Source organism: Tachysurus vachellii, chromosome 23, assembly GCF_030014155.1.
Source record: "Tachysurus vachellii isolate PV-2020 chromosome 23, HZAU_Pvac_v1, whole genome shotgun sequence".
Lineage (NCBI taxonomy): Eukaryota > Metazoa > Chordata > Actinopteri > Siluriformes > Bagridae > Tachysurus > Tachysurus vachellii.
Genome location: NC_083482.1, coordinates 9,301,686 through 9,319,466, shown reverse-complemented (window position 1 = coordinate 9,319,466; position 17,781 = coordinate 9,301,686). Strand labels below are relative to the sequence as shown.

At 38.9% G+C, this 17,781-nt stretch overlaps 1 protein-coding gene across 5 annotated transcripts in view; it reads right to left on the bottom strand.

Moving 5' to 3' along the window:
* Positions 1-1,758: 1,758 nt before the first annotated feature.
* The window catches only part of mtss1lb (MTSS I-BAR domain containing 2b), a 66,106-nt gene continuing 50,083 nt past the window's right edge, over positions 1,759-17,781 (bottom strand). The window contains exons 7-16 of one of the 5 annotated variants that reach the window (XM_060858864.1): positions 16,878-17,035; positions 16,361-16,468; positions 15,861-15,958; positions 13,389-13,608; positions 12,265-12,339; positions 11,320-11,469; positions 10,726-10,890; positions 9,027-9,192; positions 8,083-8,860; positions 1,759-5,155 (exon numbers count right to left, since the gene is read on the bottom strand). In XM_060858864.1, coding sequence (XP_060714847.1) covers positions 8,097-8,860; positions 9,027-9,192; positions 10,726-10,890; positions 11,320-11,469; positions 12,265-12,339; positions 13,389-13,608; positions 15,861-15,958; positions 16,361-16,468; positions 16,878-17,035 — 1,904 coding nt within the window. In that variant the 3' untranslated portion in view covers positions 1,759-5,155; positions 8,083-8,096. Of the gene's footprint in view, positions 8,861-9,026; positions 9,193-10,725; positions 10,891-11,319; positions 11,470-12,264; positions 12,340-13,388; positions 13,609-15,860; positions 15,959-16,360; positions 16,469-16,877; positions 17,036-17,781 lie in introns of all 5 variants that reach the window. The other 4 variants (XM_060858863.1, XM_060858865.1, XM_060858866.1 and 1 more) reach the window with 4 other exon arrangements.

Below are 17,781 nucleotides of genomic sequence, written 5' to 3'. Positions count from 1 at the left end.
AACCATGGGTCTCTACATCTCCCATTATTTGACACTTGCCTTGGAATAGTCTATTACCCAGAAAAATAATGTCCACTTTAAGGTTGGCCTTGCTTGTTATGTAGCCGTAAGGCTAAATACAATAGATTGTAACGAATGTAATCTACTAGTTTTTCTCTGTTCTTCTTTTTCTGTAAGTCTAGACCCAGTAAACCTAGTGAACGTCTAGTGTACATGGGTTGAGTTAAAGTATAAAGTATTGAGTTGAGTTGAGTGTTTTCCAAGTAAACCACCATAATGTATAGCAGATAAGAAGATTAAGAAAGATGATGCAATTGATGTATTTGGTTGGCTAGAAAACTGAATATACGTTCAGCATATTTTACTTCCTGCTATTTTGAGGTGACACAAAACCTGAGTTTGTCCTTGAATAATTGTGAAGCCTGTAGTATTATATAAAGAGTAACGTCTACTGTACTGTACTATACGACTAAAAATAAACTGGCACTAGGGAACATTTACAGTGACATTACACATACATGAACCTGTGAAGTTATTCGTATATACCAGCTGCTGGATTCAGCTTCACTGATCTATCAAAGCTAATAAATTAATTATAGCTAAGATGATGTAACTGACACCTAAGACGTAATTGTTATATCAATACAAATTGATTCCTGCTGCTGCTTCATTGTAGTGGTCTTTGACAGCATCAGTCATAACATAGGTAGATCACTGTAGTGTTGAAAGCGCACAGCTGGACAAGTTCTTTTACCCATTTAATTAATTGAACAGAATAAAACGATAAAGTGATGTGCAACATCCTCCTGTTTTAGCCTTCAGTGCGGTTTCTGTATGAATTTCTTTTGTAAATTATCCGTAGCTTATTTCATTTTAATTAAACTCGCCTCGGCGTGGTTTATGAAGTCATTGGAGAGGCGATGTGCTAAGAAGATCCATTCTCATTAAAGTCTCTTATATGAAGAAAGTCATTATGGATATAGAAAGACTCTCGAGCTGTTCGAAATCCACTGCAATTATGGGGCTGTTATATAGTACATATATATATATATATATATATGTATATATAAAAGGAAAACAGCCAAATAAATTATTTGTATCACTTACTTTAATGATAGACTGATGTGTAAGACTCTCGTTCAACACCGATTACACCTTATACATACTAAATAAATGGGAGTTAACGTAGTGATGGAAATATCCAGATGGAAATATCTAGAGAAAGGTCTCTGGTGCCCCCTGCCTTTTAAGAAAAAAAAAGTCTTTTTTTTTATTTATTATTTTTTTTATTAAATCTCCTAAAGTGAAATGGTTTTATGTTTTTCATGCCTTGTCACTGTCACTGGAGTGTCAGTGCTTTCAAAGCCATCATGTTAGCCATTATATTTTAAGAGGGATTGATAGACATTTCTGTTTTTAAACTTTGATTACACATTATAAGGTTGGTTTATTCTGGAGGCTATAAAAGAAGACAAAATGTACAAGTCCAAAATTGTGAGTGGGTTATTTAATCTAGCACATAAACATTAAACGTTAAAAATCCTTCTTTTCCCCAATCCTCTACTGTCATATTTAAACATGAATGATTTCAGCTGTGTTTCAGTAGTTCAGTGCTTCATAATTATATAATTGACTGATGAGGCTTTCTGGTGTTCTTGCTTTCAGTGTTGATATTTGTGCTAAAACTTCCCATGCAAATGGTACTGTACAAAAAGAAATGAAATCAAGGTGCACAAACACACACAGACAAGACACACATACAGCTTAAGTACAATTTTTATTAATACTGGGATCATCACAGTGCGTTTTGTTACAATAGCAGTGACTAAAGTTAACAAAATGAAGAGAATAAATCTTACAAAAAAGGAATATTTGTCATCAGCAATAGAGGCAGATTAGCTTCAGAAAAGAAAGAAAAAAAAAAACAACACAATAAATTAACGTGAAAAGGACAGAGATATAGAAGCAGAACAGAGACGAGAGCACCTGTAGTCTTACTTGACTCCATTGGAGGAATTGCGGGGGTTTTGTACACAAAAATTAAATAAAATAAAAACTAAAAACGCACACTTTATTCTCTTCACAAGTATGAGAACTAGGAAAGTGATTTAAGGACAGTGGCTAAGGTCAGGTCACACTGATGCAGTATTCGAGTGGTCAGAAGTGTCAAAGGGACAATTTTCTTTTTTCTAAAGAAAGAAAACAATAAAAAAATAAAAAATTAAAACAAGGAATTTAGAGGTTTTGTGCAGAAGACAGAAAGGCGCCAGGTTGCCATGGTACCTGCTTGCATCACGCTGTCTGTCTGGCAGCGCTAATGACAAGAGGAAGCATAGGTTCCACTGATGGCTGATATTTCTGAGCATGAGTATGAGTGGGTAAGAACGAGTGGGCATTATACACATAAATCAGGCCTTCAGCAGAAATAGGATGAGCAATGAAAGGCCAGGTGGATGAAAGACATGCTGCACTTTTAGTTTGGGCAAGGCTGAGTGATTCCTAGACTTCCACAGCATTTATGTAGCTTTCCCCCCCCAGAACGGCAGATACTCGTTTTAAACCGCTGGGGAAATAAAGTCACAAGCATTAATGTAACTGCACGAGCACTGCTAATGGACACTGCTTTTGGGAAGTAAAGAAACTGAAAGTTGCAATGTTTATATGAAATAAATTCATTAGGAATTTTTGTACTAATGAATGTGCTTTTATCAAACATTTCTATGTATAACAGAACATTATACAGTTGGTTATTTTCATACACGTTTGTGGCTAAGAATGTGTTGCAATTTGCAAAAACAAGCAAAAAAAAAAAAAAAAGAAAGAGAAAAGAAGCACAGTTATTAAGAAAGCTGTATGTATGTACAGATGCATGACAGCAAAAGCTGTCGAGTAGGATGTGGGGATGTAATGGCTTAGTGGTTAAGGTGATTGGAAGGTTGTTAGCTCGACTCCTAGGTCCACCAAGCTGCCACCACTGGGCCCTTGAGCAAGGCCCTTAACCCTCAGTTGCTCAGTTGTATAAAATGCGATGAAAAATGTAAGACGCTCTGGATAAGGGCGCCTGCCAAATACAATAAATGTAAAGTGTTTTGCGCCACCGACTGTAGTCTATCAATAATTTATGTACAGTGGAATAGGTTGCTAAAGTTCAGATCCCAAGCCATTGATGGATTTGGCAAAAACATAAAAACGAAGTGAGAACAGAACTTCACTCATTCGCCCGTGCTAACTCAGGATATCAATTTTCATCAGAAGGATTTCATTAGCGTCTCATGCAGAAACAGCGTGTAGCTCAGTCACACCAGCCACAATCAGTGCGCTGTTTAAAATGTACTAGCATAGAAAATAAGAAATAATAGCATAAAAAGATGGATGTTTGACTGTTGGCTGCATATGAATAATGCATGAAGAAGGAATTTTAACAAGCACGGCCTATGGTGGAAATGAATGAGTTGTTGAATGATGCAAAGAGCTCTGTTAGAGAATAGAAAAAGATAGGTGAGTCACCTGAGTACCAAGACAGGAGATACAGCAAGTGTGAGTTTGGGCCTGTGTGTGCTGAGTGACGGTTTAGTTCAGCAGTGCCAATAGCCAGGATTCCATCCAATTTATCTGAATTAGTTATACACAGACCCTTCTTGTTCACTGCTTCTAGCAGATCTGGTTCACATTTTAGTTGCATAATACATGCACAAGTTTAATACATCAGGGTTTTTCGTCTAGAATGAAGTTTTGATACTGTGACGCAGTGATGCATGTAGGCAAATCAAATTAGAAATGGGTGATTTAATGTGATATGCTGAAAAGAGCTAAACAATTCTGGTTTTATGGACAGGCTGGATAAACAAAGTAAGTATGTCACATTAGGTCGAATGACATGAATGATTTGGTCTTTCAGCCATGCAAGTGCAGTATTCTAGATATTCCACACTGCTTTTCTGTGCTCATTTTTCATTTGTGCGCTTAGAGTTGACAAACTGAGGGTTGCTTTGAACAACTACTCCCCTGAATCATTTTTCTGGGCTCTTTAGGCTAATGGCTAGGTGCTGAAATATTTCTGTATGTACCTGCCTGTCACTTCAGACACCTTCACTTCAGTCTGATGACAACACTTTCACTAGAAAAATGTCAAATTATCAGGTTTTCATTATTTTTTTCATAGATTTTCCAGCAGTGAGCTTAAGAAGAAGAAGAAGAAGAAGAAGAGAAAGTAGGAAAGGAAGCATGTTATAATCGATTACTGTGGGGAAATCAAATCATCTTTCTTTGAGGAGCACAGCACTAAACGGTTTAAGATTTTTTCAGACATTAACACAACCGATTCAACCACTGTTACACATATTAGAAACCTGTATAGCCAATAGAGGGTGCAAATACTATTGCATGTGGTGCATACTCCCTTAAGATTTTTAAGCCAAGCCTTCTATGAGTTGTTTTATTTTTTAATCTCACTATCCGAGTCCATGAAATAGTGTCACCATGTAAATTACACTCACAAACACTCGTGTTAAGTGACTATTTGTTCCAAAATGTCACATTATTTACAGCCCTCTACTGTAAATAACTCCTTGAACCGCTAGACAGTATGTTACCAAGCATATTGTAGTTACAATTGAGGGCATATAAACTAGCAAGCTAAGATAGCTAGCTAAAACTTTAAGACCGTTTTCAAGCTAACTTCTAAAAATGCTGGAAAATACATTTTCAACTATATAGCACATGTACATTTAAATTTTTGATGCAATTAAAGAACATTTTAAAAATGTCTTTGCACAACAATATACTTCTGTATTTAATATTCTGTTTCGTTCACAGGTGTCAGTTCGAGAATCCATGTACACAACGACTTCATCAGCTATCTAGGTCTCTAATATGTATATTTATCAATTTCACTTATCAAATAATTAAAATCTGGATGTGCAAAAAAACGAATTAAAAGATTGAATTTGACACCCAGATACAGATACTTTAATTGGTTTGTTCATGGCTCTGTCTCCATTTCCCGGTGCCATTTAATCATTCCTGTCTAGATACTTTCCTGTCTGCTACATTTCGCTGTTTTGCATCCCCACTGTATCTTCCTTCTTCACTGTTTTCTTCCTTTCATCTTTTTTCCTCCCTTGTTCTTGCTCACACTCACTGCATGGGTTCATATCTGGGTCAGTATAAAATATCAGAGCAATGTAAGCACAAGAAATTAGCATGTTACACATTCAAACAGTCTACAAATACTGACTTATTATTAGACATGGTTGTTTATTTCCTCCTTTGACTAGAAACTCTGCTGTATTGCTGTCATCGATTTGACCTTTACTTTTATCCCTTCCTCTAAACTTCCGGACAACGTGTCAGATGATTTTAACCAGTATGAGCAGTACAGTTACACCTTTTCCACCTCCCTGTGTAGTATATGTTTCTACTGTATATATGTGATAATATATACAGAGCTGTACTGTACTTCCTGAAAGAGTGATCATCATTGCACCTGGCATGTAATACCATTCTTGTGCCCTTCTCACACCATTCCTGTGGTACAGTCTTATACACTCTTGCAAAGCAGATACACTTTTTTTTTTTCCTAAAAGACAGGCATTCCTAAAACAGAGTGCTCTATTTATGCAAAATAAATAATCCCAAAACAAACAGAAAATATTAATAAGTATTACGTGTCCATTTAGTCGCACATGTAGTGGTCATTTCGAGCGACAGAACTATGCAAGACGGCAGGGGGTTATAGTGAACCATGGGAGCACAGAAGGTCACTCACAGACAGATACTACAGGACTAAAACAGTGTTTTGGCCACCTATTATCCACTCCAACCCCAAAAGGCATTCTTTTCTGTCACGATTTGAAATGGGTACTCACAGGAAACCGCTGCGTCCATGCGATATTTTATAAAATGCCACATTGTTTTATTTCATAACGTGTCCTATTTTCTAGATCAGGCAGTGGAATGCTCACATCATAAAGCACTAGATGTCTATCTTTTGCCTTCTATCCTTTTCTCATCCTCTTCTCTCTCTGCGGTTCCACGCCAGACTCTACACCAACTCGTTCCTTTCGTTTTCATACGACTACCAGGTTTGTGCCTTCATCTCAGCTCATTTACCAACCTCCAGAACTTCTAGCTGAGTCAGAGCAGCGTGGTCAGAGGCTCAGGATCTAAAAGTGAGATCAACTCACCTCAATTCATTAAAAATTAAAAAAAAAATAAAAAAGATAATTTCTCAATTTAGAAGAGTTAAAAAATAAGAGATAAAAAAAATCATTTACCACCCAAAGTTACTCTTTCATTTGCACATCTGATTCACTTACATTTTCACTCTTTTTACTATCATGCCATTTCTTCCTCTGTTTCTCTGTTCCATCTGTTAGGGCGAGGATGCTTATCTATAGCTGTGTATGGCCAGAGGTCAGTCCAGTTTGGTGATTTAATCTGATCTAATACACCTACTGCAACTGGTAGGATATTTTTTCTTTGTTTTTTTACTGCAACTCTCTTCTTATTAACTTCGTAATGACTTATTCACTTGTCGGATCTTAAAACAGGCTTTTCAAACATGTTAGTGTGGCATTCAGGGCTCCTACATTAACAATCAAAGAGATTTAAACATATCTTGTCAAATCATGTTAGCCCCAGTGTTATCCGTTTTATATTTGACTTTATTTGTTAATGTAGCATAACTACAAAATCCATTTAAAAAAATCCCGTATCTCACGTTAAACAGCCGACTAGCCCTAGAATTATAAATTATGAACATTTGTCAGTATTATTTTATCCTTTGTGAAATCCTGTCATGGTAAACACTAGCTGTGCTAACACTGTTAGCAACATTAGCACTGAAGATTATGAATGTTAAAATTCTGTTAGAATTTCTGCTAGGATTTCTGTGTGATAGAAAGTTGGTTATAAACAAATTCTGTAATAATGTGGATAATGATTTTGAAAAGTTTCTGAATTTTATACTTTTACTAAATTAGACCAGTTTTTCAGTTCTTTGGCTACATCAGTTTCTTCTCTTTGCAGATCCTAGACAGCCGTACAATGAACATTTTTACATTTTTTTTATATTAAAAAATGATCTATTGTTTAATATGTTATTTCCTCGAACAACATAAAAAGATCACCAAACTGTGCTGGACTTTAGCCCTACATGCCCTGAGTTTGGTCCCTGCTTTAGGGTAAGCAGCTCTTTCTCCACTACAGTATTTCCTGTTCACAGTGCAGCTACACTGACCCCTAATGGCCAACACTGTGTCTTCAAAGTGCTTGGATTCCTATTTTGCTTCTCTTGGTCTCCTTCCTTCCACTATTTTCACACCCAGAGCCAAATTACCCAAGGCTTTGCCCTGTCTACAACCTTTGCATCTACATGCATTAAAAACTATTTTTAGAATTATGTCTTTCTCCAACTGTTGAACAGAAAGATTATTGCTCCAGTCAGTACTAAAAAATACATACACCTGATATACACACCATCAATTTCTGCAGATTATTTGCTTAGAATCAAACCAAAAAGTTAACAAAAAGAGGTTTGCTAAAAGAAGATCATTTCCAAAACCACAAGCTGACCTGCAGCAGAGCCCTGCTCATCTTCAGCTTGATTAACAGTCACACTGACCAATCACAGACAGCTCTGTTGCTGTTGTTTCAGCTGGCAGTGTGACAATGCAGAGCTGGAGGTGGCAGTGGGGCAAAATACAGGGAGAGTTTCTTTATGAGACTGTGTATCCCGACCGTCCTCTATTCATTAGACGAGCTTTTCCAGCACTAAATTCCTGGAGTCCAGAATTAGGAAATGTTTTGTCCACTAAAGCGCTGATTCCTTGTTCTTGCTAGAGCCTGACTATTCTGCCATGATGGGAAGTGTTAATATGACAAACATGCGTCCAGACACGCTACAAGTTACAGTGGCCTGAGCCTGTTGTTATTTAGAATCTTAATTCTATTTTTTTCTCATGATCGTTATTTACGACTTCTTTTAAACACTGAATTGAATTTTTTTAATCCTCTTCTTTTCGTATGTGGTTCTCTACAGAGTCAGCGCAGAGTGCTTTTTTAAACTGCACCTTCATTTACCTCTCTAATAGCTGTCACAATATGCGTGGCGCTGAACGGTCATTGGAGACGGTCTTGCGCAGTCGGACGCCGCGACGGATAGATACCAGCATGTCCTCTCCTTCCTGCGGGGGACATTTACTCTGTGTATCGGTCTGGCCCTCCGGTGCCAGTGAGGGAAAAGGGTACTGGCCATCTCCCAGGGCTTGAGCACTGGCCACCAGCTCACCAATTTTTTCCACCAGACTGTGGCGGTTAGCGGCTAGCAACTGGTCTTCTTCTCCTGGCTGCCCATATACACTCATCTCGGCACCAGCTGTGCCCCAAGCAGCATTGGGCAGGCTCAGGCGCTTCGGTGAAGCCTTCACATACTCCAGAGCAGCAGGAGAGGCATCATCTGCTGCGTAGAACACACATTCCTCACTGCCCACACGTGCTGGAGGCCCAGGGTACCCGCTGGATGAGTCAGGAACGGTGGGTGTCTTAACGGGCACAATGGGTGGCCGGATAGGGATGGGACCTGCATTGGAGAGGGTGCGCCTCACACCAGGCTTTGTCGATGGTGTTCGGCGGATGGTAGCAGTGCCGGGAGTGCCCAATCCTCCACCACCCCCAGTGCCTCCCTGAGCACCCATGGCACTAGGCAAACCAGCTGTGCTGGCTGGCCGTTTGGTCTGAATCATGCGGCGGTAGTTCTGAGCAATATTGCTGTGGCGTGGAATTGTGGATGATTTATCAAATTCGGACTGGCCATCAGCATCAGTGTCACCGTTAACAGAGTAACAATCATAATCAGAGCCTGAAGGGACATAAGAAAGACAGAGGAGTGTGAAAACAGAAAAGCAAGCACACTGTCAATTAACTGTAGCCATATCACTGCAACAAGGATAACTGACCTGTTAATATCTAAAAATCTGGTTGTTGTCAGTGGGCATTCTTTCCACACTGAGCATGATAAACTTTACCTTGAGAGGGAATAGTGTCCTCAGAGCATGAAGGTGTGGTCGTCTGTGTACTGTATCCACTAGAGTATTGAAGTGAGTCTCTGCTGCTCTTCTGCTGCTCCATACTGAGGCCACGAGTAAGTACCATGGCCAGGTCACTAGCTGCTGGGGACACCTCCTCACCATGCTGGAATATTGAATAAATATATTAGACAAAAATATTGAATCAACATGTATTATCTTCATTAAACAGGCACATTGTACAGTAGAATGGCCAAAGTTTATGGACATCTGAACACCACACACATTTGTGCTTTCTGAATATCCCATTCAAGACTTAGTCCCTACTTTGCTGTTTTAGTAACCTCCATTCGTCTAGCAAGGATTTCCATTAAATTTTGGAGAGTAGCTGTGTTTGTGTTCGTTTAGACACAAGAACATTAGTAAGGTCAGGTACTGATGTCAGGCATGGGGCCTGGGGCACATTTTTCTAAAGCATCCCAAAGGTGTTCATTGGGGTTGTGGTCAGAGCTATGTGTAGACCATCCATCCAAACCTGGCAGAAACATGTCTGAAACATGTTTGCATCCCTTAGTACCACTAAAGGAACATCTGATTGCTACAGCATACAAAGACGAATTATATACAGTAATTGTGAGCTTCATATTTTGTGGCAGCAGAATGTGAAAGGCCAGGACATGGGTGTGATGTTATGGTGTCCCCAAACATTTGGTCTTATAGTGTACATCATCCTTAATTTCATTCATTCATCCCATTAACTGTTTTATTTCTGTATCTGCTTCAACCAGAAGCTATCCAGAGCATGCTGCAGGAAATGTAGCATAGACAGAACACCAGTCCACAACAGTGGTTGCACATTTACACTCTTTTTACACAGCACTTTCGAGTTACCAGTCCCCCAAACAGCTTGATATTGGGAAGTAGGATGTAGCCAGACAACCTGTAAGAAATCTATGAGTACAACTGGGGAATGTGTAGAGATCAAACCAGGTACCCTTGAGTGATGAAGCTGAAACACTACACTCTGCACCACTGGGATACCCAAACCATAGATCAGTTCAACAAAATTGTATTTTAAATGCATTATATACGGTTTATCACTATGTGTTGTGGCGCAGGACAAAGGCGAGTGAGGATCCAAATGCAGATTTTAAAGTTTAATTATTCAAAGCACAAGAAAGCAGCTGAACAGACAGGCAGACAGAACAAGGCAACAAACAGGGCTAACAGGAAACAGAAACAGGAACAGGCACACCAACATCCAACATACAAAAACGACCAACACCAGGGAAGTGAACAAACAGAGTATATATAGCTGACAGGAACCAATGACAAAGCAGAGACAATCAAAGACAAAGACAACACACCTGAGGAGATGAATGAGTACAATTAATGTCCATGGAAACCAAAGAGTGGGCGGAGCAAACAATTAGCCACAGGGAAAGACAGCAGACAGAAACAGGACAGAAACACAGACAGACTCATTACACTATGGATCTGAAGAGATCATGGGCATGTTTTTTTGCAGTAAGATCTGTGAAGGGTTCCCATCCCTAGAGATCCCCAAAATAACAGGAAGTCTAAATCAAAGGGTCTTGTATTTAATTTAGTTTAGTTTAGTATAGGAGTACCTGTGCACTGAAGCATATCACTGTAATTGTGATTATACTGCCATTTGGTTAGTCTGTATAAACATTACCTTAGCTGCAATGGTTGCAGGGGTCATCCTGGGCCTCTGGGGATCATCAGGATGCACCCCAGCATAACCTTGAGATTGGGGCGATAATTCTGATTCTCTCGTCTCCTTCCTCCTCTGGAGCGTGTTGGCTGCTGGCTGCTCATGTAAACCTGCCTTGGACCAATCCTGAAGGAGTAAGTGTGGTTATTTCATGGTAATGAACAGTCCATCCTTTTTCTCTCGGATAATAAAAAAACAACCTGCCCACTATCCAGCAGTTTGAGTGTCCTTTTACGTGAGCATTCTTGATTTGCGCATTTGGCACTGGCCTGCACAATTTGTATTAGAGTCAAGTGAACTCAAAATGGACTGGAAAGGGCGTTCCATCCTTGGCCTGCTCCGTTTATCAAATCTCCAAGCACAGAGATTTGAAATCAGGATAGAGGAAAAACAAAAGGCTTATGTTAAGGATCACAATGAGGTAATGAATGAAGTTAAGCAGAAATGAAATTTATGCTGTTAAAAAAAGCATTATTCAGGAGAAGTGAATTAATGCAAAGTATAAGCAAAAGAAAAGAAAACTATCTGCAAGAAATTGTGCGCATGGGAACAAACCTTCCAGCAAGGAACCTTTGATGTGGGAGAGGAAGTGTTGGATCCGGGGGAGCGACTATAGGGTGGGGACGCAGGAAGTATGACAGAGAAAGGCCTGATGGAGCCAGTGTGAGAGAGAGCAGGGCGGAAGGTAGCGAAGGACGAGCCAAACTGCGGAATGGAGAGACAAGTTTCAGACAGTGAGTGTAGGTACCAATCCTACAGCCTTGTGACCCGGAAGCAGAGGCCAAGTGAGGGGACAAAATATTTCAGTGAAAAGACAAAGAACACATAAGCTGAGCACAAAGCATCCACGAATTCCTTTACCCTGCCATAACCATACACAGCAGTAATATATATATATATATATATATATATATATATATATATATATATATATATATATATATATATATTAAAATGATCAAACATTATGATGTCAATGTGTTAGAACTGTTAAGACAAGTCGATCATTTTGTCTTAACACTGTGGTAATTAAAAGGATTGTGTTAGGATGGATTGTGCAAGGACCATCTGAATGACACCTATTTCTATCAAAACCTTTTCAAATTTGAAACATATAGTGTTTATATATAATTATGGGTTAGTAGAATCGGGATAAATGGCTATATTATAATATACCATGGATTCACAAAACTATTACCTTAATAAGCACAGTATGAAAGATACAGGCTAATAAGTTTAGGGGTTAAAAACAGTTAGACTACTGAATAGCAGATGACATCCATAGAAGGCACTTCTAAACCCAAGCGCACTCAAAAACTACTGAATCAGAGATCAGAAAATAAGTATGAAAATGCAGAGCACCCTGCCAATACCACACAGCCCAGTGGAAGAACTTGGAAGAAAAAGGGGGAAAAAAAATGTACGTTTGTGAGTGTGTGTGTGTGTGTGTGTGTGTGTGTGTGTGTGTGTGTGCGTGCGTGCGCGTGTGTGTGTACTTACTGTTGTAGGACTGCTGCATTCACTCACTGACTGACATGTTTCCGAGGCCTCTGAAGATGCCGAACTTGACGACTTCTAAAGAACAAAAACGCATTAAACACATATATCATATCCTTTCTGTTATATACATATCACTGCAATTCAGTTACATTTGATTAGCACCGTTCATCTAATATTGGCTGCTTCTTTGGTCTCATTTGCATTTTGAGGTCTTGCAGTATTTTTTTACTAGTACAACATAATAGTAAAAAAAAAAAAGGTATTCAGACAAAACATAAGCCACATTTTTATTTCCATCCATGATGATGCTTCACTTCACCATAAGGACAGCTGTGTTGAGATTCCTCTTACTAGTCCAGTCTTCCACATGGTGTGCAAATCACCTAGAATTTCTGTGTGCCTGTTTATATTAAGTTTTCTATTAAACTGTGATATACAAATTTTGTTGGTCAGTCAGTATGTCCTAGAATTCATCATACAAGTCACATACAAGTACCAATTACTACCAACTCCCAATTTTGCTCACACCAACTTATTCAAATAATATCCCTAAAAAGCTTCTTTCCTGTTATAATGTACATGTACATGACAATTTCCTTTATAAAATGTATAAACCACACTCAGTGGCCAAAGCACAACAAACCATACTGAATTGTTATAATCATTTTTTCTATACAATGAAACAAACGCTGCTATTTCTAGATAAAGTGCATTCATGCAATCTCACATGTCCAGTTTTACATATCTATCCCCTATTAGAAGACACACGGATTTGTCTTGATTAAACAATAAATATTTCTTTTTTAAATTTCCCAACACACCATTCTGCAAAACTCTTAAGAGCTTCTTCAAAGAGAAATAAATATTTGAATTTTACAATTAAAAGACTAAATCTTTTTGTTTTATGAAATATTGAAATTTGTTCATATTTTATTAGACAAAGTCTCATTTGCATAAATAAATGACTTTTTTTACCATACAACAAATAATTACATAAAGAATCGAGAATATCATCAAATAATTATCAAAATTGACAGTCATTTTTTTTTAATATACCAATTCCCCTGTATTCACCAGTGGCTTGCTTTAAGAGTAGTAACTGTCTATTTGTGAGGCAGTGATACCTGGCTGGTGATGTCCGAGGGCATGGGTGAGGGGGGTTTGGAGTAGATGTTGGCATCCTGAGAGATGAAGCCCGAGTCATGAGAGGAGACACTGCTGAGGCGGTGGGCACCTCCTGGAGGTGGATGTGCCAGGCTGCGGTAGCGACAGGATGAACTGGGTGAATGAGTTTGCGAGCCTCCCGATGAGCGAGAGGCACTACTGTGGGCGCTGTTCACACTGCTGCAGGGTGAGGGAGGCACAGCAGGCACAGAGGACACAGACGGGTGGGGGGTTGAAGGTATGGAGTCGGGTTTAGGATGATTTGAGTATTAATGAGTCATGCAAGCAATTTCAAAAATGTGTGAAGGGCAAAAAGGTGGTTCAGAGAACAGGAGAAAATATGAATATGAATAAATGAAGGTAAAAATAATGGAGTAAGTGAGCAGTGATGAGACAAAGAATTCACACCATTTAGATTGAAATTTGCATAGTGTGATGAGTGGGATGTGATCATTAATATCATAAAAAGCCAGAAGAAAATAAATGGTGAATGAGTAATGATTATGAAGGGGGGGGTGAGAGGGGGAGGAAGGAGAATAACATGAAAGACACACAGGTTGGAGAGAGTGTAAGAACGGGAGACACCCAGGTATGAGCTGATACTGTATAGGACACAGTGCCTGGCATGGACAGCATGGCAGATGTCCACACATGGACACTTCCTCTGCCTCCATGCAAGGCTACACACATATACACAGAAACATGGGCACATGATGGCACTTTCATACAGCACACTAGAGCCTAACTTAGATCAAAGCTCAGTTTAATATTCATATATTAGCTTGTTAAATTTAGTCCTCAGAATAAGACTAATTGTACCTGAGAAGCTATTTTATTTTAAATGTATCTGAGATTTAGAATCTATTATTTGTACATTTTTCAGTGTCCAAGAGTTTAGAAATTTTATATATTATTTAAAACTGAATCAAACCCATTTGCATACCATTTTATTTTATTAATTTTTTTATTTTTATTTTTTATTTTAAGATTGAAACTTGAATGTGACTTTTTGCTCATAGTCTACACTGCTAGATGTTTAAAATATTTTCATTTTGTATAATACAAAAGTCCAATGTTGCTACCGTGCCACCGATTCTAACTGGACAGGACAAGTTTACATTAACATGCTTTTTCAAATTTGTCTGTTTTTTTTTTTTTAGGAAAATGAAATGTCAACTAAAGCAGTCTGTGTTGTCTTGTGAACAAATGAGACTGGTGAGGAAACTACTATTTATTGCTGTTATAGATCGTGGCCTAATGGTTAGAGAGTCTGACTCCTAACCCTAAGGTTGTGGGTTCGAGTCTCGGGTCGGCCGTGACTGAGGTGCCCTTGAGCAAGGCACCGAACCCCCCAACTGCTCCCCGGGAGCCGCAGCATAAATGGTTACCAACTGCTCCGGGTGTGTGTTCATGGTGTGTGTGTTCACTGCTGTGTGTGTACTTTGGATGGGTTAAATGCAGCAAACAAATTCTGAGTATGGGTCACCGTACTTAGCCGTATGTCACGCCACTTACACTTTCACTTATAACAGGAACTAACTGGTTTCATTGAAGTTACACCACATTACATGTAATTTGCATTGGCAAATTGTTTTGATACAAGAGGACTAAAACACAATGAGATGTGCTGTTATTAAAAAAAAAAAAAAAAAAAAACATTAATTCACCTAATTTACCTAATTTACCTAATTCAATTTTCACCACATACCTAATTATTTTCCTATAATAGCAAACATTGTTGTTTTTCATTTCTTAATTTCTTTTTGAATAGAATTCTGATCTGAACTGCTTCTAAAGTATAAATGTTTGTGCGATGTTTTATACACTGCATGTTATTTTATCAAGCAAATTAAATAGCTACTAATAATTTAACTTTATGAAGCCTCCGGTTGTGACCCGTCGGATAAAATGGGCTTAGTGTTATATGCAAATCAATCTGCAGGGACGTTGTTCTGCCACTGTTCACCGCGGTGCAGTTTCTAAAGCACTCAGCACTAAGGCAGAGTAATTTGTCTCCAAATCAACAGGCATAAACCATGTCAGATTACATCCCCTGTAACACATTATTACAGTTCAGTACCCCACAGTTTAGTAATAGGCCATCACAGGTAATTATGGTTTCATATGACCACTCAAGCTGGGCTATTAATGCTTTGTTTTAATGGGCACCCAGACAGGAACAGGATCACACACTGATATGTTAACACGCATCTGAAATACAGAAACCGAATGAACACGATGTGTGGGCTGGAGCAGCAGGTAGATAAACATGCAAGCACCACTTTAGCATGACTCCCTTCACACACACAAACGCCATTTCACACATGTCACTTAAATGCAACTGCAGGTTTAAAATTGCAAAAGAAGAAGACATATTCAGTAAACTGGATCATTAAAATAAGCTCAGGAAGGAATATTTCTCCTCATCTCACCTGCACATGCTGCTTTTTCTAGAGCCGGAGCTACTCGGGGAAGATGGAGGTGTCTGGTAGGACCAGCTGTAGTCAGAACCTTTCAGATCCTTTATCACCTGACATAGAAATATAGACAAATATGTTACACCATAATCGCAAAGGCTACCATACATACACATAAATCCATGAAAACACAGGAACACGTACTCAGACTAATGTACAAAACTCGGATTTCCTTTCTCACTATGTCAACTTTACACATTATTAAATTATATTAGTGTTAAATGGTGATAATAAATGTTATTAGTGACATTCAGTCACAATTATATGCAAGAAGATTTAATACATCTTGTGCACAAACTCAGACTGTAGTTAAAACGATGATTTTAATCTTAATCAAGAATTTAGACCATAAATCCTTCCCATGATCTTGAATGATCTTCCCACAAAAGAGAAATAGTGCTAAACCTGTGCTCTTGCTGTAATGTCAATGCTGTGGAGGCCTGTGCATGTTGTACCTGTTCACTGGCAGGAGGCAGTTTGTGGGGATCAGTTGTTAGCACAGTGAGGTCATCAATAATAGCCTGCAGATGCGTGATCTCTCCCAGCATGGCAATCTCTCCATTCTGATGGATAAAAGGAATAACAGATAAAATGGTCACTACCAAAAGTGGACTAACACAACCCTGTGTTAGAATCCCTGTCATCATCTTGGTATTCATTCATTCATTCATTCATCTTCTACCGCTTATCCGAACTACCTCGGGTCACGGGGAGCCTGTGCCTATCTCAGGCGTCATTGGGCATCAAGGCAGGATACACCCTGGACGGAGTGCCAACCCATCGCAGGGCACCTTGGTATTATTTTAATATATTATTAGTGTACTTTGTTACATGGCCACTTGGAGGCCTGAGCAATCAAGTTGTCATTGTTGGCTGTGTTCAAAATGGTATACAGAGCATCGTTTGACTGAATGGTATCATTTGTGTCAGTATGGTATGTGCAGAATAACAGCTATTTTATAGGAATCTCACCACTACAGGCTGCAAGAAGCTGATGAAAGTACAGAAGCGTCCTCTTTCTTCCACCAGGGCGCGCCGTACTGCCTGCTTCTCTGTCTCCTCCATCAGCAAATACATATCGTTCACATCCTGCATGGCGCTGTCTAACTGAGGCTGCAGGTCTCCACGGCCTTCGCAGAGGGACAGAGTGCGAGAAGACAGACGGAGGACAGAAAGAAAGGCGTGTAGAACCCAGAAAGAAGAGGCATGGGGACAATAAGAAGTGATAAGAAAGGTGAAAGAGGAAAAGCAATATGAAGTAAAAAGAAAAGATCATGAAGTTTCAGAGCAAGACAGTGGACAAGAGCAGAAAAAAAAATATGATGTGAAAACGACATATTAATTTTTTTCAGTCACAATACAAAATGGAGACATACACTAATCCATTCCGAGTAGCATCTACACAGCTAATGGAGGACAAACAATCTACAGACCCCAGTGCTTTCTAATCTCACTATACAAAAGTATACACATCTCTGACACATCTAAGCATGTTACTGTTTTACAATCACATGCAAATTGCTAATTGTGGCTATAACACTTTAGTGAGGATACACAGTGATATGATGTGACCAAAAGAGTGTTATGACAAGCAGCTACCAAATGCAGGAAAATGCAATAAGCAAGACTTGAAGCAAACAGACTGAAGGTCTAAACCAGGGAGTCAGAATCTTTGTGTGTAACCATATTTTAAATCAGGAGAAAGGGAGAATGCCATGCAAAGTAAAACTCTGCATTCCAGTGCTGTATTAAATGCCCCCTCATCGACTTTCAACAAGAACACACTTTGAGTGTAGGTGAAGAGATCAAATTCAATAAAGTGTCCTAATAATAAGAATTATCATTCTAATCAAATCAATGCATTTTCACTTAAATC